Below are 27090 nucleotides of genomic sequence, written 5' to 3'. Positions count from 1 at the left end.
CACAAATGAAACTGCAATACAATAATATAACAAGCAAACCCTAATCTACCCTTAGTCATGTATAAATTTGTCCCGAGTATAACATTTACAAGTGCCTGACTGGCATCAATTTTTTAAAAATATATGCATCTTACAGGCGTTAAATTTTATTTACAAGTTTTGCGAAGCTACCTATTCTGTCCTATACTTATACATTAAGAATTTGTCTGACCTTCATCTGTGGTTACACTTAGCGGCCCTCCGTGATGGACATCAGTTTAGTGATCCATGTTAGTGCGGGTGGTCGAAAACAGTGGTCCTGGGTTCGTGCTTGGCGACATTACGATGGTCTTCGTTCTTCGACGGGAATCCCGTACCGACGACTGGATGGATCCTGCTAACCCAGCACATTCGAACTTGATTGCCGTCTCCTCGCTGCTTATGGTGTCTTGACTGGACGTGATGCCTACCGCCAACAGGTCCTGGATCGTTGTCTCTCTGCGGCGAAGGATGTCCTCGTTAAGCTGCTCGTGCTGCCGGCACCTGGCGTGATGAATTAGCACTGGCGGGCGAATTATTGATGTTAGACAACTGTAAGGAAATAACCGTGTTATTATATATCATTAGTTAGATGCATATGTCCCTATCTTGCCTTCAAACGCATTCCTTGTAGCTACCTTGCCTATCATTTGAACTGCTATTAGTGATACAGTGCACGCGAACTTCCCATACAAATAAACTTGCAGTATGACATAGAATATCCTAAAGCAATTGAAGTGAAACAGTTACTCCGAGCCTACACTGACTTAGAACAAGTTACCCTCAGACTACGATACGTATATTCAACTCTCCGTAGAGTTATAGTGGCAAAGAAATGTTTACAAGAAAATAATTTAAATCAATTCACTGTTCAAAATTCGAATATGCGTTTAAAAAATTGCTACTTACTTGCCACTCGGACAACGAAGTCTCTCTTAATTGTCAATCAACAAGCTGAAGGGTTTCTTCTCTCGGTGAGCTTCTGATACACGACGCACACCTCGCAGGCAGCGTTGCTTACAGAGAATGCCCTCCGCGTCCCCAACGTTCAGTATTTATTGAAGTGACTTACCCACGCACGCGTAATTCTCCCTGGGAGGTCCACTTGATCTCCTCTCACGGAATAGAAATTCTCTCACGGTGCTTGAGATAAATACTCATTAATTCACAGAGATTATGAATATCTTCATGTGGCATATCAAATTGCTCAGAAAATTGCGCCCATTCCTGCTATCGTTTCAGAATCTCTATATTCCTCCTGTGGGCAGAGATATCCGTCGAGTTTTATTTCACTCCAGCCTAAATTCTCCCGCTATTTCTTATAGAGATGCTGGCATCAGACGCTATAAGTGAAGTGGTTGGCGTGGCTTCGTCTCTCTTATTGTTCATCCTGGGAACTACACCCTAATGCTGACTCTCTGATATCTTCAAAAAGCGCGCAATGTTGGGTGGTATTGAACAATAATATAAAGCCTTACATCATTCATGTGTGGTCTCATCTGCATACTATAATTACATGCAGATCATATCTAATGGGTCATGAACAGAATGGTTCAATACATTGATCAAGCTACTGAACTTTTGTGGCCCGAAACACTCTTCCCTACTCAGTTACGACGTTAGAAGGAATAGTCTGAGCATAGCCCACAAGTTACTCCATCTATCACTACATTTCATTATTTTCATTCTGCGATACTCGAACCTATCTAAAATTGAATACATTACCCAGAAATGCTTCAGGAACGTAGTACTCCTTCATTTAACTGCGGCCCTTTAAATGCTATACAGCATTTTATTAAGACATTTATCCGAATGCTTAGATGTGTTCTTAATGATACAGAAATAAATTATTGCACAATATTTTTAACCACACCTGTAGCTCGTAGACAGCCAGTCCTAAGTCTGGAGAAAGTTGGGAAGGGAATATTGTGCAAATTTCAACGGTCATTCGGATAAATGAGAATACATGCGAGTATCTGTGTATATGATATCATGTGAGTAATTAATGATCGTGAATGTTAGCGAGTTCGTAAAAGTTGTATATGCATGTTGATTACATTTAGCATCTGTGTCGGATATGCATAGGGAATCAGTGTTGGCTTACTCTTTGTCGGCGTATTCATATAAAATTTATGAAATGGAATGACAATGAAGTTTGTTTAAAATATACATGGCAGTTTCAAGAGAGACAAATGCACCAAATTGGCTGCGTAGTTTGGACAGTGTAGCTGTTAGCTTACATTCGGGAGATGGTGGATTGGCATCCTATGTCGGTAGACCTGAATAAGACGTTCTCTGTTTTCCCGTTTTCACATGGGGCAAATGCTGGAGCTGTACCTTAGTGAACGCTTCTGTCGTTTTCTTCTCAATCCTAGACTGTCTGTGTTGGTGCGACGTGAAGCCAAAACAAAAACTATTGCTGATAATTCACAAACACCATTTATATTGGACGTATATAATAATAATAATATACCCCAGCTACTGTGGTCAGACGTTTTAAATTTATGCCATCTAGGTTGCCTACTCGTCAGTTTTGACGTTCTAATTTACTCTACCAGATGACAGAGTAAGAGAGATATCTCTACAGATGTATTTTGATTTAGTTTTTCAGATAAACCCCAAATTTGACACCGGAAATCTTTTACATGTCGACGTTGTACGACATCGAGAGTCGAATGGCCTTTCAAAAATCCGACTTCCTCTACCACTGTTCCGCAGAGGGACACTGAAGGTCAGACAATGCGGCGAGAAACGCTAGAAAGTTACAGGGCAGAACAACTGGAGGAAGAGGGAACTTCCGAGAAAGATTACTGAGACCAAAAACATTAAATGAAGGATCGGAGTGAAGATGTAGGAACGAACTGTACCGGAACATGAAGACGATCTCGGAATAAATCACATTCAAAAGGGCAAGATTTTCGGGGCACGTCATTACGATGAACATCGCCAGAATGACCAAAAGTGTATGGAAGACAGCGGACAGGATAAGAGGGAAGACGGGCATCAAGTGGCTTGTCGAACTCAGGAAGGAAGAACTGAGATGGGGGTCAAGGAAGAAGGGACCTCACCAACGTGCCGGAGAAGGTAGAACACCAGTGAGGTGGTGGTGGTGATTATTGTTTTAAGAGGAAGTACAACTAGGCAACCATCCTCTATCACCATTGAGGGAGACAAGGGAAGAGGCTATAATATCAGTGGAATAATTAGAGAGAAGGAGGGGTATTCTGGGAGGAGAGGAGGAAGATCAACCCATGGAGAGCTATCTGTTATCCTACAGAGGTCGCAACGGAAGAAGAAGAATAATAATAAGAAAAGTGATGGTCAACATTGTTGTTTTGAGAGGAAGTGAGTACAACAAGGCAACCATCCTCTATGAAAAAGAACAAATGGCCCAGTTATACAAATGACTGTTTCCTGATGGGCATGAGCAAAAATGTCCATGTATACGGTACGTAGGTAAGTACAGTACACTACCAGACAAAAGAAAATGAAGCACCCAGAGGAAATAGTGGAATCTCAATGTAACTTTGTTCATGTACACACCATCAGTGGGAATATAAATTAGAGTTGCATTTCTCTATGATACGTAGAACGGCCACCAGAGTGCATGGGTGTTGTTACCAGGCGTGAACAGCGTCAGATGTTGACTAATCACTGTGAAGGACACGGAGATGTCGCGTACTCGTCAGCACCTGACAGAGTTTGGTCACCTGGTGGAATCGTGCAATATCCAGATTTAAGGGGTATTCGGATGTGACAGTGGCCCGATGCTGGACTGCATGGGGCCGTGAGGGCAGGCATACTCGTTGTCAAGGTTTCGGTCGACCACGTCTGACGGCCACAAGGGGGAATCGCCAAGCACATCGTAACCCCTTCACACCTCCGCCTGCCATCCGGGAACAAGCAATGGGCTCCCTGCAACATTCTGTGTCATTTCGCTCCATTGGTCGGAGACTAGCAGCAGCCGGACGTAGGCTGCCCTAACACCACAATACAAACGGCTGCGTTTGGAGTGGTGCCGTGATCGGGAAGCAAATGGCGTGACATTGTATTCAGCGATGAATCGCGGTTCTGCACTACCCCGGATGTCCATCGTCTGCGAGTATGGCGGCTACCTGGGGAGAGATCCCATACTTCCAGCAGGCACAGCAGTGTTACTCCTGGCGTCATGGTGCAGGGAGCCATCGGATATGACTTCAGGGCATGGCTAGTAGTGATTGAGGGAACAAGGGTACGTCACGGACATCCTGCATCCTCATGCGACAGTGTCAGCAGTACAACACTTGTCTTTATGAACTGTCTGCGTAATGTTGAGGTACTCCCATGGCCAGCAAGATCCCCAGATCTGTCCCCGATAGAGCATGTGTGGTACCAGCTCGTCCCAGTGCCAGTATCCAGGATATCAAAGACCAGTTACAATAGTTGTAGGGCAGCTTGCCTCAGGAGAGGATACATCGGCTTTATACCAACATAGTGAGTGCATACATCCAGGCCCAGGTAGTGTATCTGCGGTGATTTAATCTGCAAATCATTGGAGCTATCCTAGGCTTCATGTATTTTCTTGTCGATAAAAGCATGCTTTAGTCCTCAAGACTAATTCAATAGCCTCTTCATTAATTATAATTTTTAAAGGAAATATTAGTATTTAAAAAACTGCAATAAATAATAATAAAGGAAAACATCAGCTACACGGTAATCCCAGTGCCTTGTCTCCTTCTTGGCGTACCATCAGCCACACCCTGAAGAAATTTGCTAGCTCTTCACTGGCGATACTGTGTTGATGAACTTGCGTGATCAAAGGCAGACCGATTTAATAGATCCCAGTAACATTCAAGTCTGGAAAGATACTTACTGCTGTGCCCATTGGTACGCCAGTTGTTACTTGGTCTCACCTTCACACTCCCGCCATTTACTTGTCTGCTGCATTACCCTCCTCTTATCTTCCGGCCCTGATTGCAGCCTCCTGTTTTTGGTCCTCGTGGTACTCACATTCTCATATACGCCCTGTCTATCTCAATATCAGTGTCTTTAAACAGTTCTTGGACCTCCTAGTTATGATTCTTCCTCCTCCGTACGTTGATCCTTGTTTTCAAAAGTTCCGTTTGTTACCACTGGACGTACTATTATTTATTTGCGCCTGGAACCTATTATCTACCGAATTTAATCTGCTAAGTATCTCCGCTTCTTCAAACGTTTTGCTGTGTATCTCTACACCAAGGTAGGTCAATTCATCTCCGTTGTAGAAGCTGTGGTTTGCAGCGCGAAGTATCGTTGTGCTTCCCCTCTACCGATTGTCCTAAACTTTGCCTTTGAATATCAGCTTTGCGAGCAAACATAATGCCAATTTTACTAGCACTGTGATCGTGAGTTGTTGTCTCAGGAGATGAATTTTTCTGAAATTCCAATGCATAACGAGTTGGAGAATGTTATAACGGTACTGACTAACTAGGAGGTCGTGTGGCGACCACATCCTGAAGTATCATTGAGCCTCCAGTTTGTTATACCAGACCTGAAACCTTAAGAAACAATGTTTGCCCAGAACAATTAGAACAATTATCACCACCACCACCACCACCACCACCACCACCACCACCACCACCACCACCACCACCACCACCACCACCACCACCACTTCTTTCCTAAATCTCCGCAAGTACGTCGGCGGCGATTGTCAGGAACAAGACTTTCAGAATAGTTTGTGTCAGTGCGGAATATTCCATCCTACTTTATGCTCCATCCTTCAAAAGTATGGTTTTGAAACGATCACTCTATTTATAGCCCCACCACAGCAGTGCATTCTGATGATATCATTTGTCAATATCTGCATTAGTTGTGTTGTTATAAATTAAAAGGTAAGATGTTGCATTTAATAGTCAATGAAAGGTTAGTGTGTTAGTGCAATGTTTGAGAAAACAACCGTAAATTACATTTTTCAAACCCGTTTCCCTAATAACTTATAAACCATGAGGTATATATTAACTTATTCTTAGGTATCATATCTACAAACTAACGAGGATCATGTGATTAGGGTCGATAATTAACTGGACAAAAATAATCTGCATGCACGCATCGACCAATATATGTTAGTGTAACATGATGGAGAACTGGAAAGAAAGCAAGAAGAAACATCAAAGACTGAGGAATTGAAATTGGCACGTGGCCCCAAGTAAGCCATAACTCGAAGAAGAAGGAGACGAAGAAGAAGAAGCAGAAGAAGAAGAAGAAGAAGAAGAAGAAGAAGAAGAAGAAGAAAGTAACATAAAATAAAAATTACCAATTTCGGAAATATATTTTTAAAACCAAGGGTCAATGGTTTGATGAACAATGTAAAGATGTGGGGGAATAAAAACGGCAGGACAGAGGAAGCCTGCACAACGATTAAAAGCTTCACGTCCGCTAGGACCAGAACTTCAGGTGTACTTATAGGGAAAAATGGTGAACTGCTGATGGACTTAGGAGAGCAGCGACAACGACGGAGGCAATATATTGAAGAACTATATAATGATAACGCAAGCATTGCTGATTCCATATCTTCTGATCATGTGCATGCTATTCTCCGGAAAGAATTTGAAAAGGCATTGCAACAATCACCGTACAATAAGCCTCATCATACATGTATCTAAATACTGTTGGAGATTCTGATAATTCCGTTACAAAGATCATTAGATCATTATTTAGACGATTCCCAGTTTGAATTTCGTAAGCAAAAGTCAACTCGAGTTGCAGCCGGTTGTTTTCAGGTCCTAGCAGAACGACTAATTAACCTCAGCATTACTTTGTGTGCCTACTTTATCGATTATGAGAAAGCGTTTGACCAAGTAGCGTGGGGTACATTGTTTCCTTTCTTTTTTGGAGAAGATCGGTTACCCAAGGAAAGAGATCGCACTGGTAACTGATCTATACAGAAGACAAAAGGCACAGTCGGATTTGGTGGTACCTATTTAGAACCGGCAAGAATATGCAAGGGAGTTCGCCAAGGATACTTAATGTCACTAGTTCTCCTCAATTGAGCCTTAGGAGGAACAAACACGAGCCTAAAGGTTGCGGGTTGAGTTGTGCGCACACTGAAATTTGCAGGTGATCGAACAATACTAGCAGGAAGCCCTAGAATCACCAAAGGATGATACTACGCATATGCGAAATGTCTGAAAAAATATTTGATGAAAATCAATATAAGAAAGACCAAAGTTATGTCGGTAAGTAAATGAAGGAAAGGTGTCAACATTTCTATTGATGTGTGGCTCTTGAACAGGTATATTCGTTTAAATACTTAGGAGGAATACTAACCGAAGAATGGCAAGAGCAATGTTCTACAGATACCATAAAATGCTAACCAACAGGTAGCGATTTGTTAAGATATTGGAGTTATACTGGGGAGAAACGTGGACGCTGACTGCTAACTTGACTAATCATATCCAAGCATTTGAAATGTGGATTTCGAGACGTCTTGGACAGATCGACTCACAAATGCGGAGGTATTCAATCGAGTTGGTGAAGGAAAAGTACTGCCTTGGGCTGGCCTGGATCGGGCACACGCTGCGTCACGGAGGTCAGGAAGACTGGAGGGCAAGAAGCAAGCAACGGCACACTTTCATTGACCAACTGAAGCAAGAAATGGTAGTTAAAAGAGATGGCCCACTGTCCTGACAACTGGAAAGTAAACCAGTCAAGTGGCTGTATGAACGAATGAATTAATTAAGTTTTGAATTTGGTAACTTTTAACCAGCACAGTTAAAAAGAATCGAACGCAAGACTGCAGAGTGTTTGAGGAAAAATAATAAACATTTAAACGGTCATATAGACACGTGTCCATTGTGCATTGGTGTTTCTGCGGCTAGCACAAGAACAGCCTTGCATTGATTCGAAAACCTTACATAATGCACAACACTTCTACATAAATGACTTACGGATGCACACATTTAAGTTCTTTTGAAGAGTTCGCAATTGGCCTGTCTGTTCAAAAATCCCATTACCGACTTCGCTGAACTTCTAGGTGCTAGTACACGTAGTTTGCCGGACGTCGTCTATAAGGGAAGAATGCGAGTGATAAATTCGTCTGTTGTGTTTACCTATCTTCTGTAGACTTCATTTTGCACCCATCCTCAAAGACAAAAATTGAATAGAGTATGGTTTGTACGTCAATCAATACATGAATAAGTCATTTGTTTGTCTCTGTACGGTTGTACTTACTCTTCTTTACTCGAACCTGTCTCCTCCTGAAACAGTCTGTATGAATGGCTCAGCTATGAAGGAAGCGGTGAATATCGATACCTAAACAGTCGCCATCTTGAATAATTCGTAAGTGTGTTTGATGTTGCGTAGGCTATGCCAGTTCTACGGTAAAATACTAGTTCAGTTAAACAATTTTTGAAGGTTGTAACATAAGGTATCCCATGATATGGGGGTGAGAGAAGAAAACCTCACCAAGTTATCAAAAGTCAAGATGAATACGTCGTTCCGTGGCGACCCCACCTGGTCTGACAGCGTGGTTAGCCAGTTCAAGTTCCGAATGTTGGCCGGCTGGGGCTGTAGAATTTTAAATCATTGGATTGCGTTCCAAAGGCCTCGGTTAATTTCCAAACCTCTCCGCAGTGTTCATATGCAGTGATTCGTCTGTCGAATGGAGACATTAAGCATCAAGCAGACTTTCTGGGGCTATTCGACAGGAATAGGCTATATGCCGGCACTGGGTTTCGCACTCTCCCTCCTGTCATATCACGCATCCATTTCATCTCACTTACTCTTGTGATGAGGCTGACGCCAGGAAGGTCATCCGGTCGTAAAAATTCGCCACGAAGATTCACCTCACTCCATACCCGACCCCGTAGAGAAACGGGGCAAGGATTGGAGATACATTTAAAATAACAGTACATCCATCCTATCTGATTTTCTAGGGACTCGCAGAGCTGTACGCAAGAATAAAAATAAAATATGTTTCGAGCTTCTCAAAGAATAGTATGGAACATAATTCTCAGTCAACTGTGTTAATTTGCCTGCAGTGAGAGTTTGAGCTTCTTTCGGAATTCTTCTCGAAACTCTTACATTACAGTTTGAGAGCTCAACCTGGGAAGACAAGGAGATTCACACATGCCATCAGATACTGATGCCATCTGGTGTGACGATGATAAAGCCAAGCAAAGAGAAGAGAGAATATCTCTATGACCTGTATTAAGTGTCTCTATTGTTTCTTAGAACTTCCGGTCATCATGTTCGGATCAACAGATGAACCTACAGAAGTTCCTCAAAAGTAAGAATATAGTTTACTGCTGTTCTGCTCTGTGACATTTTTGGTGTGTTCACATTAGTCAGTATCATATTTATTGCTAACAACATTTGCAGACGTAAGAAGTAAAAACTATCGAGAATGAAAATTAAGTCATGCCAACATCAACACAACTATTCGTTACTTAGTCTGGGAAATTGCGTATTAGACCTGGAATTATGAAGCAGTTACAGGTAAACGTTCATCCCAACATCGATGAATACTCGCTAATATCGCGAGTGGGTAAGGAGAGCGATGTATACCGAACATGAAGTGAGATCTTGGTTATGTGCTTACAGAAATCGCATTTACTGTTTCTGTTTTAGTTCCACGTTCACTGGTAGATCGTAGTGACGGACATATTCTACAATCGAACACAACGTGTTGACATTTTTAAGAATTTGATGTTCTCGATTTATTTATAGTGGAAAAGTTCGTGAAAAAGTTTAATTGGAATATGATACTTGCCCCTCCCCCAAAAGCCTATGCCAATGGATGTTCTCGAATGGTAAGATATCATCTCTATAACTCGAGTAATGATTTTACGCTGACTTACGTTGTTTTCCCAAAGTGAAAGACAAGACGTCTTATGAAGAAAACTCACTGATATTACTTCCACTTGAACTTATTTAAAGCTGCAATGTTTTTTCCTCATGGCCACTATTTATCACTTGCTCTCTCACAATGCCTTACAAAGTCAACTGAAGTGTTAGATAATATTTAAAAGCAATCAGACGTAGTCAAATAATCAGACATTTTCAAACAGTCATCCCAAGTTATAAAAGTTAAATAACTGTTTTCATATTTACGAGAAGATGCGGTACATCGGCAGCATAGCGAAATTATTTATTCGGGGTCAAGACTTAAAGAAACTTTCTAAAATAACCAAAAAACAACCGTATGGATTTCGTTGTCGCGTTGACCTTTGTTTCCAATGTCCTTTATATTATTAAATTAGGAAACATAGAAAAACAGAATCTAATAATCAGGTCCGAATTAAGACGGAGGCATCGGACCCTGGCTCCCATTCTATGTCACGTAATGTTAAAAAACAGAGAAAGTTATTTTCTGTATATAAATATGATCTTGTAACACGGGGCGTGCTACGGAAGCTGCGTCTGTGGATGAACATGATTCGTCAGATTCTATACATGAGGTCAAAAGGGACCTGCTCCTTTGGGAGAAATAAACACAGACCAGATACCTCTTCTGAATTTCATTTTATGAAAAATTTGTCCTTTCTAAACGAAATAACATGCTAACTTATTCATAGTGAAAACGTTTGTGGAAAAAATTATATGATCTTTGATCATCCCCTCCCCCAAAATATGATCTGGATCCGCCACGGCTAATAAATCTACCTCGCAGTACGTTAGTGTGGCGGGTTTCGTCAATGAAAATACTGACTGCGGAGTGCAAAATGAAACCACGTACAGGCGTAGTCCTGTATCATCTTCTCAGAACTCCCCGTTTTCGATTCAAGTATTCAGAACTTTTCAAGGACAACGGCTGAGAACTGGTCAGGGAATATTTTCACCGGAGGTATTTGAATACTTTTTCCAGAATTTGAGATGTACTGAGAACTTTGTTCAGCTCCATGGCTAAATTATTAGCGTGCTGGCCTTTAGTCATAGGGGTCCCGGGTTCGATTCCCGTCGGGTCGGGAATTTTAACCATCATTGGTTAATTTCGCTGGCACGCGGTCTCGGTGTATGTGTCGTCTTCATCACCATTTCATCCTCATCATGACGCGCAGGTCGCCTACGGGAGTCAAACCAAAAGAACTGCACCTGGCAAGCCGGACTTGTCCTCGGATACTCCCGGCACTAAAAGCCATATGCCATTTCATTTTTCACCGAGAACTTTACAAAAATCCAATTATTTTCCATTTTGATCTCGAATACTCCCATCATTAAGTAGATGTCGGATAAAGACTAACATTATTTTCATGACCATTCTCCCCTTTCGAATGTACCTTTATCCTTTTTAATTTATTCATGTTATGTTGCTACCAAACAAACACAACGTTGATTTAATTTCATCTATTCAGTGATATTGGTATTTATGTGCATATTAGAGTGAATGACTAACTTTTAGAAGAAGGTGGACCAGGCGAGTTGGCCGTGTGTTTAGGAGCGCGCGGCTGTGAGTTTGCATTCGGGAGACAGTGGGTTCTATTTACAGAGAACTGGGCTGTACACCAGGGAACAGAGCGTTAAATTCAATTAATGAAACATTTCATGCTGTGTAAATCAATCCACTGGAGAACTCAGTTGTACATTATCGTTATGAAAACGCTGTTGTGTGTGTAAATCCATAACCAGGTAGCCTGCTACATGTGTTTAACAAGCTCGTAGTCTACCAGTGTATTTAACTACGACGGATGAATAATATCCTACAGGAGTGTTCAAGAGATGTCATTAAAGATTGATTCTCTGTGTTTTCATGAAATAATTAGAAAAACGAAAATTAGCCTATTAAGAAGGAGATCCAACTTTATGAGTCCAAAAATGTCATTTTCAGTTTATATTTTTCTTTACAGAATATCTTTTCCTATTTAATCTGAAATTATCTCCACTACTTCAAGAGAAATATTTGTAAATGTCTCGCTCAGTCATACGTTTGCTGTTCTTTTTGAGTAACTTTCATCTTTACCTATTGTTTTCGCCATAATTAAGAACCATCGAACATATTAGCACGGCATTCTCAAAGCTCTTACCTGTAACACAAGTATTTTAACTTTAAAACATAATTAATAGTGTATAAATAGAAAGAGTGCTCCTTTAGAGTTTATCGTTAACAAACGTGTTGTATCCAGGTGGTAGTGGGTCTACAATTTGTGCAGAAGTACTGTACTAAACTTCGCTATATCGTTTACATCTAAATTAAACCTTCTTTTCACCTAGTTCAGTTTCATACAACAGCAGGATTTAAGAAGAAAACTGTACGTAAATCAATAAATCTCACATTTATTTTCATTCTTCAGGACGTTACGACATACTGCTCTTTCAAATTTCTTCTCACATCTGACAATATAGGACTACTGTTCGGAAAGAGTATCGGTCGGTGTTCGGGGTGACGATTTCTCTCTACCATTAAGCCTCAATCTTTTTCCCTTTCTCAGAAATGTCTTCAAGTTTAATTCAACTTCCAGTTCATACTTTCTTTCTTGGACATTTCAGGGACAGGTATAAGCAGAAGACCAGTACTTGGGAAGAATTAGGAGATCCTAACCATCAATGGTTATGAAGATTTTGACATTTGAATGTAGCTCTTGATATACGGTATGCAATCTTGTAATTCTTAATCATACACTCCACCTTTTCAACACAAAATGCCTGTCTTTATTAAGACAACATTAAAATTAGATACATATTTCATCCTTTATCAGGACATATTCAGTCGAAAAAAAATGTACAGACCTTAAAATTGTAGCAAGGATATTGAACTATAAAAATTAAATGACGATTGCGTCCAGCTAAAATGCGAAATCTTAGGTGAGTCTGTCTGTATGATGACGATGTCTGTGTGCTATTTTAAATTCAGTGATATTTTAGTATTGTTATGACATGACGTTTCATACGTCGCATTTTAGCTGGACGCAATCGTCATTGAATTTTTTTTTTTTACTTAATATGTTCAATATCCTTGTTACAATTTTAAGGTCTGTGCATTTATTTTTCGATTGAAGATGTCCTGTTAACGGACGAAACATGTATCGAAATTTTAACGTTTTCTTAATAAAGACAGGCAATTTGCACTGAAAATGTGAGTGGATGATTGAGAATTGCACAAGTAGTTACAATACGTATTTCTGTTGCAGGAGGTACTTTTGCTCGAGGCTAGAGGCCGATGCCCGCCGCTACGTGATGCGTCATTTCGTTCAGGTCGCTCAGGACAGCGACGAACTGCTGAACCTCTCTCTGGAAGAACTGCGCAGCCTCGTGGAAGCCGACGAGCTGAACGTTAAGAGCGAAGAGGTGGTCTGGGACTGTGTGCTGCGGTGGATCAACCACGACCCTGAAAACCGCAAGATGCACATCGTCGATCTCATGAAGAACATCAGACTAGGACTTCTGGACACACAGTTCTTTCTCGAGAACGTAAGTGCCACACTCTGACATAACCAATGTGCTACGGGAAGACCGCACGTGAAAAGAGAGCTGTTTCCCCTGCAAGACCCTGAGAACGAAGCTGAAACCCTTCGTGGCCAGACGGTAACGCGGCGAGAAGTTCACTTGACTGCCGGTTTTCTTCTCCTCGCTTCACCGCTGGCTTGTGCTCACTTTCCTATTGCTTCCTATATGTAATTCAGGGATTTATTTCTGGGACCTTGCAGTGGTCTTCTCGTAGTACACTGGTGATGTTACCACGGTTTCGAGACAGGTTTCCCTTGTGAGTAAGAGGAGAGTTAATTAACACTTCCACAGCGAACTTCAACCTTATTTTTCTCCCCTTTGGTCTAAGTAGGGTATTTCCGGTTTACGAATAAGGGGTAAAGTCAACTATATACCTGTACAGCCAGACCCACCTCAGTTAGGTAGAACTAAAATATACTTGTAGGAACAGGATAAAAATTTAGCGAGGTCTCAAACTCTTTTCTCGCCTAGAGAATTACACAATCACGAAACTTATAAATTAAAAAATATAATTTAGAGGAAGTTTTCATGATAAAATACTCAACTCTGTTTGTAGGTTAAGGACCACCCGTACGTGGCGGGAAATGAAGCGTGTCGACCAGTCATCATCGAGACGCTCAAGTTTCTCTACGACCTGGAAATGATCACTCAGAAGGATGGCGAAGTGCCCACTCCAGAGATAGCTCGACCTCGGGTACCACATGAGATCCTCTTCGCCATCGGAGGGTGGAGCGGCGGCAGTCCTACGAACTTCATGGAGACCTATGACACCCGTGCAGATCGGTGGGTTAAGGTTGGTTCCCTCTGTACCAGTCTTGATTGTTTACCCAATAACTACACCACTAAATTCAGTTATTCCCTACAACTATATCCTACACTACAATCGGAGGTTCATATCTTCAGATCCACATACCTTCCAGAACTCATCCGGCTTTTAATATCTTTCAGGATTTTATATCTCTCAGGTTCCTCCCTCCCCCTTTCTTCCCTGAATCTTTCCTTCTGAAATTTCTTTCATGCCTTAAAGAATCACCTACAAATTTAAGTTTCCAGTTATATTTTAATATTGTTATGGCATGAAGTTTCATACGTCGCATTTTAGCTGGACGCAATCGTCACTGAATTTTTGTACTTAATATGTACAATATCTTTGTTACAGTTTTAAGGTCTGAAAATTTATTTTTCGATTGAAGATCTCCATCGTCTCCATCAATCTCTTGATTCTAATATATCACCGGAAAAATAGGACGCTTTTTGGGAGGTTACTATTGTAGGAACAATACACATGGATTTCATGAAATGACTATATTTTCAGATGAATAGCTCAAGCTGACCCAAGGTACCACGTGTAGACCCATGTTGAAACACCCATACTAGTACGCGGTGTAACCTCCAGAGGCGTCAAAACAAGCATTGACTCTGACTTGCAGCCGATCATACAGGTGGCAAGTATGTCTTGGGACACATTATTCGCAAAACTCTGTAAGAGTTGTGGGTGGATGAGTTGTACGAGTCACTTGTCGTCCAATCATCTCCCACATAAACTCGATTGAAGATACATCCGATGATCGTGTTGGCCAGGGAAGGTGTTGTACGTCGTGCATACGCATTGATTGAACGTTGTTTTGTAAGAACGGCAGAAAAACGGGTCGAAAAACATTCTGCACGTACGGAACACTGGTCTACGATCCATTCACAGACACAAAAGATGAATGAGAGTGTTGTAACAACACTCCACAAACCATAAGGTCTGGGGTGAGAACAGAGTGCACTCTACAAGAAGGCGCCCACCAGGTCTACATCGTATGCGCGTACGTATACAGGCGCTGTTCCATCCTCTAGGTGATCCTCTGGCGACACCAACCAAGTCGTGCATGTCGATGCTGACGGCCTAGAGCTGTGCGTGTTCGTAACCAGTAACCGGTTCGCAGCACTTCTCGGGTCAGCTGTTGCCCTCATAATACGACCATCTTGGTTGGCTTCTGTGCTGCCTCGTGAGACTGTTCACTTGTCCACTGTTACCAGAATCGCTGCACAACCGACGCGGCACGTCAAACTTGTGTGGAAATTCTTTGGAAGGACTATCCGCCTCTAGAAAGGTCACAATTTTACCCCTTTCAAACTCGCTCAGTTGGTGGTACGAAACACGAGTGCGTGTCTACTTGCTCTGCATGGAACATCATGGCAGTGTGTAATCGCAGTTGCCATTACACCGCGTTTAAGCTTTTATCAATACATCTACTATCTCTCAGGTGGCGTATGGTGTAGACATAGTCTTTGTAGGTGTTCCGATTTCTCTCCATGCAATGTATTTCTTCTTTTTTCTGCTCTTATCTATTCTCTCTTCCACTGTATCCATCCACTGCTTTTGAGTCCTGTCTCATGGTGGCGGTGATTTTATTAAGAGGAAGCACAACTGGGCAGCCATACTCTATCGTATCATGTGTCCACGCCATTCTATCTTGCTTGTTTATATTCTGTCTTGTAGTTTTACAACCCCAATCCCTTTTTTTAACCTCTTCATTTCTAATTATATCTCTTCTTGTTTTCTCTATAATACCTCTTCAGAATTTGATATCGGTCGCTCCCCGTGTGGGTGGGAGAAGTATAGAATATATCCATGGTATCGCATGCCAGAAGCTACTTAAAGAGTGTCCAGGGGCGCTCAACTTGGAAACCACGGGTCTCCTAGCTGATACCTTCTTTCTTTTTCCCTCCTGATTAGTAGTATATAGAGGATGGTTGCCGGGTTGTACTTCCTTTTATACAATAAGCACCACTACACCATCACCACCATATCGACCGCTTGAACTATACTCTCATGTCGTACCTCTGCACATGGTATATCGCTCACACTCTCGCAAAACAATTCATTTATTGTACTCTCTTTCCAATTCCCTCGGTTATATTCCAATCTTACGAGAATAACCTTTTTCATAATGTTCATTAATTATCTCTTCTCCAGTCTGCTTTAAAACTTGATGTATCTTTTCTTTTCTGTCCACATTCTTCGTGACATCCACCTCTACAGCTGTCTTATATCCTATTTACCAATTCTCCGACTCTAACTTAGTACAGTAACGTGCTCCAAACGAAAGTTTTAGCTATTTTTTGCTAATTTTGTCTACACGTCTGTGTTACGGTCATTTCAATGGTTCGCACAGGGAAAGAAGCGTGAGGTTTTAATGGCTGCGCAAAGCATTAATCAGAGTTTAACTAACAAAATATGAGAAAACATTATATTCTTTCTTAAAAAAAGGATAACAATTAAACACAACTACAACAAGTTAACAGAGTAGAAGAGAGAGTAGAAGGCTCAGGAGCATTCATGCTCAGTAATCTCTACAATTATGTACTTTATAATCTCAAAATGTTCACGGTAAGAGAACTCTTCAGCTCTGAATAATTTACAAAAAAGGGAGCTCAGAAGTTCAGGATAAATTATAATTGGTGAGAACGAAAACTCAGAAACGTTTCATTTTCAAGGGGAGGAGACTTCCTTTTCAAATGACAGTCAAATATTTTTGACTTTGGAAGTCTTTTAGATATTACATTTTGAAAAGGAGGCTAGCCTGTACAGAATTTAATAAGTACACTCGATACCAAAAAGAAGCCGTAGCTTCTGCAAAAATTTTACATCATACGGTTTTCCAAACCCTAGAATACAAGTTACAACTGTTTTTACAAACACCCTTTTATGTGGACCTGATCACGTTAATTAAATTGTCTGACAGTACAGACTCTTGAAGCATAAGAGGCATCTTACCCACAGAGTAAATTACCACATTTGGTACCACTTTGTTAGGAGAGCTACAAACAAAAGGATCGTAAATCCACAACAAACAGGGGCGGCAGGCCCATAATACATGGTCATAATCAGAAAAATCATAATTGACGGTTAATTAGAAAATGTCGAGAACCAAAATGAGACCGGAGGCGGATATCAAGCACTTCAGAGAATAATTTAATCTGTACAATACCTAATGGGTCACAAGGCGCGCTGTAACAGAGGCTAAGCCATGCTACAAGGCGACTAAGTTGTAGAAAATGTAAAGGCTGAACAGATAATAATACATTTTAGAAGGCTAGAGAAAACTTATTCACCAAAAACGAAGTACGAAAAAAGTGAACGAGGGTACCCTTTGGAGATTCCTTACATTTTACAAGTTCCCATTAGGGAAAACAATTTTAGTCCAAAGAACGGCAAAGAAACCTACATTTAATTTAAGTTAGAAACGTGAAAAATCCTAAATTTTAATTTAAGAAGCCTAATCCTGACATTTGCATGCTAAAGGGGTTCGTAGGAATCTTCCGAATGATGACACGCAGAGAATTCACATGTACAGTGCCTTGCTAAAAATGCTTCCTCATGCCGGCTTGCCGGTTCCTCACCTCCAGCACACTCAGCGATCGCAGAGAAACTCAGATTTCCAGAAAGAATAAGCGGCAGGAATCGTGAACGGAGGATAGGATTTAAGTGTCAAGCCGTATGCTTGGTGGATTAATTTAATTACAGGGATGGTAACAGCAAAATAATTTAAGGCAGATTAAATTACCAATCGGGAAGCAATAACTTTCTCGATAGAAGTTAGAATTTCTAAACACTACGCTTCGCTAATCAAGGTCTGTCTAGGGAGGTCTGGTCACGCTACCACAATCCTTTGCGGTGGCGGCCATATTGGGTCTCAAATATCGTTGTTATGTGGGCGTGCACGATGTAATGATGTGAGTTATTACTTGTATTTTGAAAGAAAATGGGATACTGTGCCGCTCCAAATTGTCAAAATAAGACAACTGACGGAATTAGAGTGTTTCGCTTCCCGAAAGTTAAGCAAAGGAGAGCTCAGTGGGTACAAAACTGTAGGCATGACAAATGGTAATCTACAGATAATTCCGTCTTGTGCGCTGTTTTGTGAACTTGTACACTCGTATTATTCCTGAATAATACAGTAATATGTTTGTATGAACGATGTTTTATATTTATAGGCCTTATTATGTATTTTCTTCTAGCATAATTGAAGGGTCAGGGGAAAAAAACAGGAGAGTCAATATTTGTACAACTTGAGAAAAAGCAACTTTTGTGCTTGAATTCCCTATTTCTTTCCCCTAACAGCGAAACTTTGAGTGCTAATTTCTCCTGACTTGCCTGCTTTTTTTCCCATTTCCGACCTCTCAATAGATGCGTATGATCACTCTGAAGCGGACTGTAACAATATCTCAATTTCGATGAAAAAGTGACTTGCCTGGTTTTTTCCCCCGACCCTTCAATTTTGAAGAATCGCAATTTGAACTAAAGAGGGCAGATGGACGGAAACTACTCAAGTGGAATTCCATCCCAACAATTTTCAACGTCGCTAATCCACCCAAGTCTTTGACATATGATAGGAAACCTCCCAAAGAAAGGGAACTGTCTTTCAAAACAAGCAAGAAAAGTAACAGGAAATGTGTAATAGTAGTATTGTTGTTTATGAAAATTTCCTTTTCATGCGTCCGGCTCCAATGATTAGCGTGCTTGCCTTTTGGTCATAGCGGTCCCGGGTTCGATTTCCGGCAAGGTCAGGAATTTTAATCGTAATTGGTTAATTTCGCTGGCCTATCTCTTCAAACCAACAATTTGTGTCCAGCTTGTCATCATTACAACAATAATTGTTAATAGCAGTCTTTTACGGTACTGTAGTTATTATTTACAGCTATATTTCATTCACCTTAAATGCTCTATGGAGTACATTATCTGGCTGGACAAATACTTAAAGATCACAACACTCGCACTAACCAACTACTGTAATTTAACGTACCGTAGCCTAACATAATATCCTAATGTAATCCCTAAAAAGTCTAACCTAGGTTAACTCAACTTAATAGTGACTGAATTTCTATTTCTTAAGGAATCGTGTCTACCAATGGCTGTAATTTTCTTAACCACTATTATTATTATTATTATTATTATTATTATTATTATTATTATTATTATTATTATTATTATTATTATTATTATTATTATTATTATATGCATGAACGTTAGGACTCAGTTGAGAGCCCCGTGGTCGCCAACCCACGCTCCCTAGTTAGGAGCTCCTGACGCCCCTTTCAGCCACCTCTTATGACGGGTAGGGGATACCGTGGGTGTTATTCTATTGCCCTCGCCCACAGGGGAATCAATCTGGGTTGTGACTACGAGGCCCTTAGCTGAGTCTTGACATTGCTTTCACTTGTGTTTGGCTCTCACCTATTCTATCCCATCCGTCTTCCCCTGGTCAACACTTATTCTTTCCCGACCGCGACGGCATTAGCGCATTCGAGGCCTAGGAAGTTTTCATTTCCACGCACTTTGTGGCCTTTATCTTTCTTTTGCCGATACCTTCATTTTTCGAAGTGTTGGACCCCTTCCCTTTGTTTTCTTCTGATCAGTGTTTATAGACGATGGTTGCCCAGTTGTACTTCCTCTTAAAACAACAATCACCACCACCACTTGGTACTATATAACGTCGGCTTACTTCTAAAACCTCGTATGTTACAATGCTCTTCCTACCCATTATATTCCTTAAGACTGGTCACGCCTCCCAGTCACATATATATATGCACTCCATCAAAACCTTTTCCGGAGTGTTCATTTTCCTGTGCAACCGTGTAAAGGAAAATGGACCTTATCATACCGTATTGTAGGGACGTTGTTTTAATGGCGAATTTAAGCACTCCTACAGTTTAATGTATTTGAGGTTCATTTTCCTTTACACATCAGCATAGTAAAATGAACAGAACGAAAATGGTTCTGATGGACTGTACATCCATATGTGGCTGGGAGGCGTGACCAGTCTTAAGGAAGAAAATGGATAGGGAGTGTATTGGGAGATACGAGGTTTTAGAAGTAAGCCATCGATAAGCTGCATGGGTTATCAATAAACTAGTTAAGAGTAGCTAAGAACATCACTCTTGTTGCACATGTGCAGAGTATTTTTGCCTTAGAACCCAAAGAAATACCACATGAATGGATAACAACAGTTACCGGTACCATACATCATTTAATGCACTCAACTCAAGAGGCATTCAGTGATCGTCAACACACTGGGGTAACCCCTTAGAAACGCAGTATCGGTAATTGCTTTCTTAATAAAGAAAACGCTGAAGGTAATTTATTACAACTGTCTCTTAGTACTTTAAGTATAGTACTTCAAGTTCAGTATTTCATGTACCGTTAATAATAATATGACACAGGTACTGTACAGATTTCTATGTTTCTGTCAATAAGATTACGTATTTGACAGATGATGTTAATAGGAAACACAGTAAGACCTAGTTGTAAAGAAATAAAAGAGTAGGACATGAGCTTTCCTGTTGATTCTTGTTTCTAAAAAAAAAAAAAAGGAAAAAAAAAAGAATTTCAGGCTCTGCTAATTATCTTCCTATTCAAATAGCTGTGAATGTAATTAATATCATTTAAGTGTTATACAGTTATATATACATGAACAGTACATGCCCAGTTAAATTCTTTACGAAAAAAAGTTGATGTTCTGTTTTTATTTCAATGTACGGCACCGAAATCCTCTAAATTCAAATGCACTTGCCTTTGGTTACGCTCGCTTAAAGATCCAATATGGCGGCTCCATAAGAAGCATTCGTGACTTGACCTCCCTAGACAGACCTTGCGCTAATAAATAGACACTAGATACATCTGGTATGACAGTTCAGTTACTAGAAAACGGAAAACATCACAGTAGAAATTCCGCGGTAGATTTATACAATCGGTGAGGCTAAACTCATGGCTCAGTCTGCATACTTATGTACTAAATTCCTTATTTATTTTTATTATCCAGCTGATTTCATTAGTGCATCTCCTATAAATAACATATTTTCACCTGTTCTAGTTTTATGCTTCCTATCATTATACTGGCATAAGTTTCTCTATTGTCCTTTCTTAAAACTATCAGTTTGATTGTATTCATATTTCACAAATAAATAAATAAATAAATAAATAAATAAATAAATAAATAAATAAATAAATAAATAAATAAATAAATAAATAAATAAATAAATAAATAAATAAATAAATAAATGTACGTCGCCCGATCTTTTTTTTTTGCTAGGGGCTTTACGTCGCACTGACACAGATAGGTCTTATGGCGACGATGGGATAGGAAAGGCCTAGGAGTTGGAAGGAAGCGGCCGTGGCCTTGATTAAGGTACAGCCCCAGCATTTGCCTGGTGTGAAAATGGGAAACCGCGGAAAACCATTTTCAGGGCTGCCGATAGTGGGATTCGAACCTACTATCTCCCGGATGCAAGCTCACAGCCGCGCGCCTCTACGCGCACGGCCAACTCGCCCGGTCGCCCGATCTTTAAGGCATCATGTCGCTATGGTCTGACACCGTGGTTAGCCGGTTCGAATCCCATTGTTAAAAAATCACCAACATAATGTTGGCGGGCAGCGTAGCAGAGGTGGTGGTATTCAATTTCTAATCACCAGACTGCGTTCCAAAATCCTGGATTTATTTCAAAACCCCTCCGCAATGTTCCTATGGAGTGAGGACATATGACGCTATTGATGGTGATTCTTCCGTCGGATGGAGACGTTAAGCCTTGAGCACATTCTTTGATATTATTCAATAGGAGTAGGCTATGTGCCAACACCGCATTTCACTCTTTCTACTATATTACCCTTCATCATAGCACAACCTGGCACGCAGGTTGCCCAATGGCGTCAGCTAGAAGGACCTGCTCGAGGCGTCACATCACACCATTATAGCTACATTCACTGTCCTGTACAATGATGTTATTGATGTTCGGCCTATTTGCTGAAGAGGCCATGTGTGCTGATATCGCACTCTTCTTATTATCTATTGTGTTTATCAAGAAATATATTATAGAAAATCATTCCTATTGCAGCACTTTATTAGCACTATTAACAACGCGCGGGACTGCGTAGCCGACGTGGGTTCGATTCTCCGCTAGGAAGATTAAAAGTTTAAGAAACGAGATTTTCAGTTTGGGGTGGCATCTGGTCCGCCTGCATCAGAAATGTGTACCAGGTTAATTACTAGGAGCAAGGACAGCTAACCACTTAGTGTCTAGGAAGCCTACATCTTCCACTCCTTCAAGGGTGTTCATGGCTTCGCACCATTTTCACACGGGAGCAGTCTTGACTTTATGGTGACAAGATTTCCTTGTAGACGACGCTAGTGTTGTTCCTGTTAGCTCGCCCCATGCTGTATTTAAACCAGTTTTGTAAGTTACATAGTATAAATAGTATTTTTATCTTAATAAGAGTATTGAGGTGAATAAGCAATTTAACCATTAAGTGATTAATCTCAAACTATGATTTCTTAGATTTTAGGTTGTTCTTTTTTCCCTCAAACAGTAACATAAGAAAAATTATTGAGGTAGCGGTAGGTAGACCTATATACCATCACGGACTATTTCTTAGAGCTTTTTGTGCTCAAGAATATTGTTTAGGCAATGTAAGTCAAGAAAGTGCTAGCTTGGCCGTTGTTTCTTGATTTCGTCGCCACTGCTCTGCTCGGCTCCTGCACATCCAAACCTTACTCATTTTTCGAAGTGTCGGATCCCTTCCATTTTTCTCTCTGATTAGTGTTATATAGAGGAAGGTTGCTTAGTTGTATTTCCTCTTAAAACAGTAATGACCACGCCCACCATCGCCACGGTTAAAACTGCATGAAAATCCGTCGGGTTGCTTTTCGAGGCCATCCCTTACAAACACAGATGGTCTCATACCAGAGAATTTATTTAATAATGTGTGTGGATTTCTTTGAAGAATTACTGTCGATTATTTTATTTCTCATACTGTAACCTGTTTATATCCAGAAATTCTCAGCTGCTGTAACCAGAATTTCACGAACGACTGTTATAAGCATGGATATAATCTACGGTAAAATTCCTTTACAAGGCAAAAGGAGACACTGAGGACTCTAATAATTCTAGAGATTTGCGCTCGAGTACGCACTATTTGGGACAAACAGCAAGCTGGTTTATGCTCATTTGCCTGAACAAAGTTGTCCAGTGCCTCCAAAGTGACATAGTGTCAAGGCCTAAAGAAAAACTGCATGCTGTCTTCATTGGTTTTAAAAGAGCACGTGCTGTGTGTGACCACAAGGATCCTACTAGTAAATGTAATGTTACAACTCGGAAAAGCTATTCGTATGCACAAATAAAAAAACTGCTTGGACTTTACGGAATGCAACACATCCATAGGGAATTATCACACCGAGTTGCCTACATTGACAATTATGAAACATAAATGTGGTGCTACAGATCTTAATTAGTCGTTGATAATGCCTATCATGATGTTGAGTACATTTTTTGGGGATATCTAACCCTTTTAAGACATTCCAGGTGTATTTTGAAGTACCTCCACTGCTACCAAAAAAGCAATCCTTTAACTGACCAACGCTCAAATTGGATGTTGTAATATTTGCTTAAATATGGCAGGCATGGCTCATAAATATCTTTGTTTTCTCCATCAACCTCAATCACGTGCTCAGTGCCCTTTCAGAACAAATGGTGGGATCCAGTACTAAAGCAGTGTGCATTTTTGGACGAAACTTGCCACTTCATTCTCCTTAATGCTGAAGCTAGAGCTGGCAGTGCTCCCCTGGGATAGATACCAACCACGTGTGCTCCGCAGTCAGGATGATGGCAGCAGGTTGTACTTGTGCACCCTCCAGGGACTGCTCGAATCGCCGAGATGTTGGACGACATTTTAAGGGTGCTTGTCCACTACGAAGACAATAAACCATTGCGATTATTCACCAAAAGTTAGCTTTGGGTAGGTCAGCCTATACTGAGACACCCTTTCCTCTCAAGGAATGAGTAGCCAATGTAAGAAAGTCTTTCTCCCTTAAGACTTTTCTTAATCGCCCGCCAGTCCAGTTGTTATCAGCTTCGTTGATATTTAAAATGCCAAGGACAGACTCCTCTCACTCCGAAAGTCTCTGACAGAGTGGAGGTGGGCATTTTTGACTCGAAGCAGACGGTTACAGGTGTTGAAATGTTGTAAGGAAGCCTCCCATTTAGTTTTCACAAGACCCAGTCCGCGGCAATTTCTTGTTCATCTGGGCAGTCGTGAGGAAGCCCAATGGTTTTCTTCACAGCTCCTCTCAGTAACTTACCTAAACCATCTAGAAAGCTACTTTTAATCTTTACTAACGGTGCACAGTGCAGGGGATATATGAGACTTGGCCAAATATACTGATTTATGATGGCGAGTTTCTGATCAGGTTTCAGCAAAGGTAAACTGCATGATTTGTTGATGTTTATATTCAGATCCTTTATGACTGCAGCTTCATCGAAGACAATTTCATCACTAAAGTTAACGCCAAGATATCTGATGCCTTCGTCAGTATTTGTCAAAGAATGTATAATAAAACCATCCGCAGTGGCAATTTTGGTTGGTGCAAGATTACCGTTTTCGAGACAAATTAATTTATTCTTTGCTGCGTTTGTTTTAGACCAATGGATGCCAAAGAGCTTTCCGCAAGTTTAATGAGGTAGCTTATGCTGGTTTTATTATATCATATCAGAGCTAGTTAATCCACAAAAGCAAGTCAACTTGCTTAAACCATCTAGTACTGAAAATCTATATACGGTACATCAGAAATCTCGTGGTCAGTAAGCTCCGTAATTATTCCGTCTATTTCTAGGTTAAAAAGAGTTGGCGTCAGAGGGCTGCCCTGCGTAAATCCCGCCTATTTAATGGTATTGCCTTTGTTAGGACCTATTTCGATTTGGATGCGGCTGTCGATTGGTAATTTCACAATTAAAATTCTTAATTTCTCAGGCATATCACAGGAAGAGAAATATCTGCTAATATGTTCGTGTCCTACTGAATCGAAGGCTTTCGTTACATCTATGAATGACACGCAACATACCTGTTTCTTTGCCTTAGCCGTTCTGAGGCAGCGATTAATCAGCGAAGTGTTTATGTGTGTTCCTGGTGAAGAGACAAACACTTTCGGAAGGCAAGAAAAGCTTATGAGACTGCGAAGCATCTTATCTAACCCACGTTCAATTCTTCTTCTTCTAATAACTGAGAAAATAACTGAGGCCTCCAGTTTTTTAGGTCAAGTGGGTTACCACCTTTGAATATAAGAAATGTTTTTCCCCTTAAGTTCTGTAGGAACTACTACAAAACGGATCATCGCAGACACTAATGATGCGATGAATTTTTCTGCTTTCAAATGCTTTAAAATTCTCACTGAAATTTTATCAGGATCGGGAGAAGTATCCATACGCATACCAGAAAGGGCTCCCTTAACATACTCCTCCGATAACATTAGCGTATTAGCAACGCCATTGTTTGTTTGAAAAGAGGAGTCCAAAGATGTCATATCATTAGTAGGCCCAAATAATTCTGAGAAATATCCATCGACATCATTTAAAGGTGCTGGATAATTAGGATGTGATTCGTTATTCATTATGCGTCGTACAACTCCTTCCTTTTACGTGTATGCATATTTCTGTATTTTCTTCTCTTTCTCTATTTTAGATCTTTTTGCAGGATTAGAGCTTTGATAGTGAGTGAAAGCACGATTACCGATCCCTTTTTTACGTAGGTTCCGCCGGGTGTTGTGGTCAGGGTGATGTATTCATCGAAGTGTGAAAAAATATAATTTATTTGCTCTGGTGTTTGGTCTGTTATTACTTTATGCATTCTCGCCTCCCATGATTTTTATTAAATTAACGGAACTATCGACTGCACGGCAGTAGTAGTAGTAGTAGTAGTAACAGCACCAATTCCTATATTAATCTCTATGTCGGCAAAGTCATCATTTGCATTATCTTTAACGATATAACGTTCAGTTAATATCTGGCTATGTACTTCTGGATGTGCCTTATTAATATGTGTATTTATCGATTTATATGATTTTTCACATAATCTGAAAATCTCTTTTTCATTCGAAGAATTTCGACAGTTATTAGCTCCCTTCATATCTCGTTGGCGAAATATGAAAATAACCGGATAGATTAAAAACACTAAAAACCGTTAAAAACACGAGGAGCAAATAGTCACTATAAATTGTATTTCATAAAACAACTGACCTATACTAAAGAGATGCAGGGTTGCAAACATGATAAACATCTTCGCATGCTCTACAAAATTAAATCATAACTTTGCTTCCAACTAAGGTACTTTAATTAACGTTCATCTACAAGGAATATTGTTGGAATGAATTGAAATTTAACTCTGCCATAAGTAGTTCTTCCCAGAGACCTTACTCTTGGCAAGTACGTACATACATACATACATACATACATACATACATACATACATACATACATACATACATACATACATACATACATACATACATACATACATACATACATACATACATACATACATACATACATACATACATACATACATACATACATACATACATACATACATACATACATTATTTCATTATTATTTTATTTATTGGTGACAAAATGTCCCATGAGCCTCTAGCTCGTGATAGGGACAATACAGTACATACTTTTCTTAAGGCGACACAATAATTACATTCCATATACAATAGCTTTTTCTGTAAAGTGACAAGTACATTTTTGGATAACTAAGACATTGCTTTTTTTAACATGTTAGCATCATAGTTTTTCAGAAGTATATTATGATATTGCATGGCTATAATATATTAAATATGGACAATATATTATTGT

The 27090-nt window shown here is 40.3% G+C and overlaps 1 protein-coding gene across 2 annotated transcripts in view; it reads left to right on the top strand.

The window, feature by feature from the left end:
- The window catches only part of klhl10 (kelch-like protein 10), a 91460-nt gene that overhangs the window by 17093 nt on the left and 47277 nt on the right, over positions 1–27090 (top strand). For both annotated transcript variants that reach the window (XM_067153651.2, XM_067153652.2), the window contains exons 3-4: positions 13104–13383; positions 13976–14212. In XM_067153651.2, the coding sequence (XP_067009752.1) occupies positions 13104–13383; positions 13976–14212 (517 nt within the window). The remainder of the gene's footprint in view (positions 1–13103; positions 13384–13975; positions 14213–27090) is intronic.

Source organism: Anabrus simplex, chromosome 9 (assembly GCF_040414725.1).
Source record: "Anabrus simplex isolate iqAnaSimp1 chromosome 9, ASM4041472v1, whole genome shotgun sequence".
Lineage (NCBI taxonomy): Eukaryota > Metazoa > Arthropoda > Insecta > Orthoptera > Tettigoniidae > Anabrus > Anabrus simplex.
The sequence above is the reverse complement of the archived record's forward strand: the minus strand, read 5'-3'. Positions and strand labels throughout refer to the sequence as shown.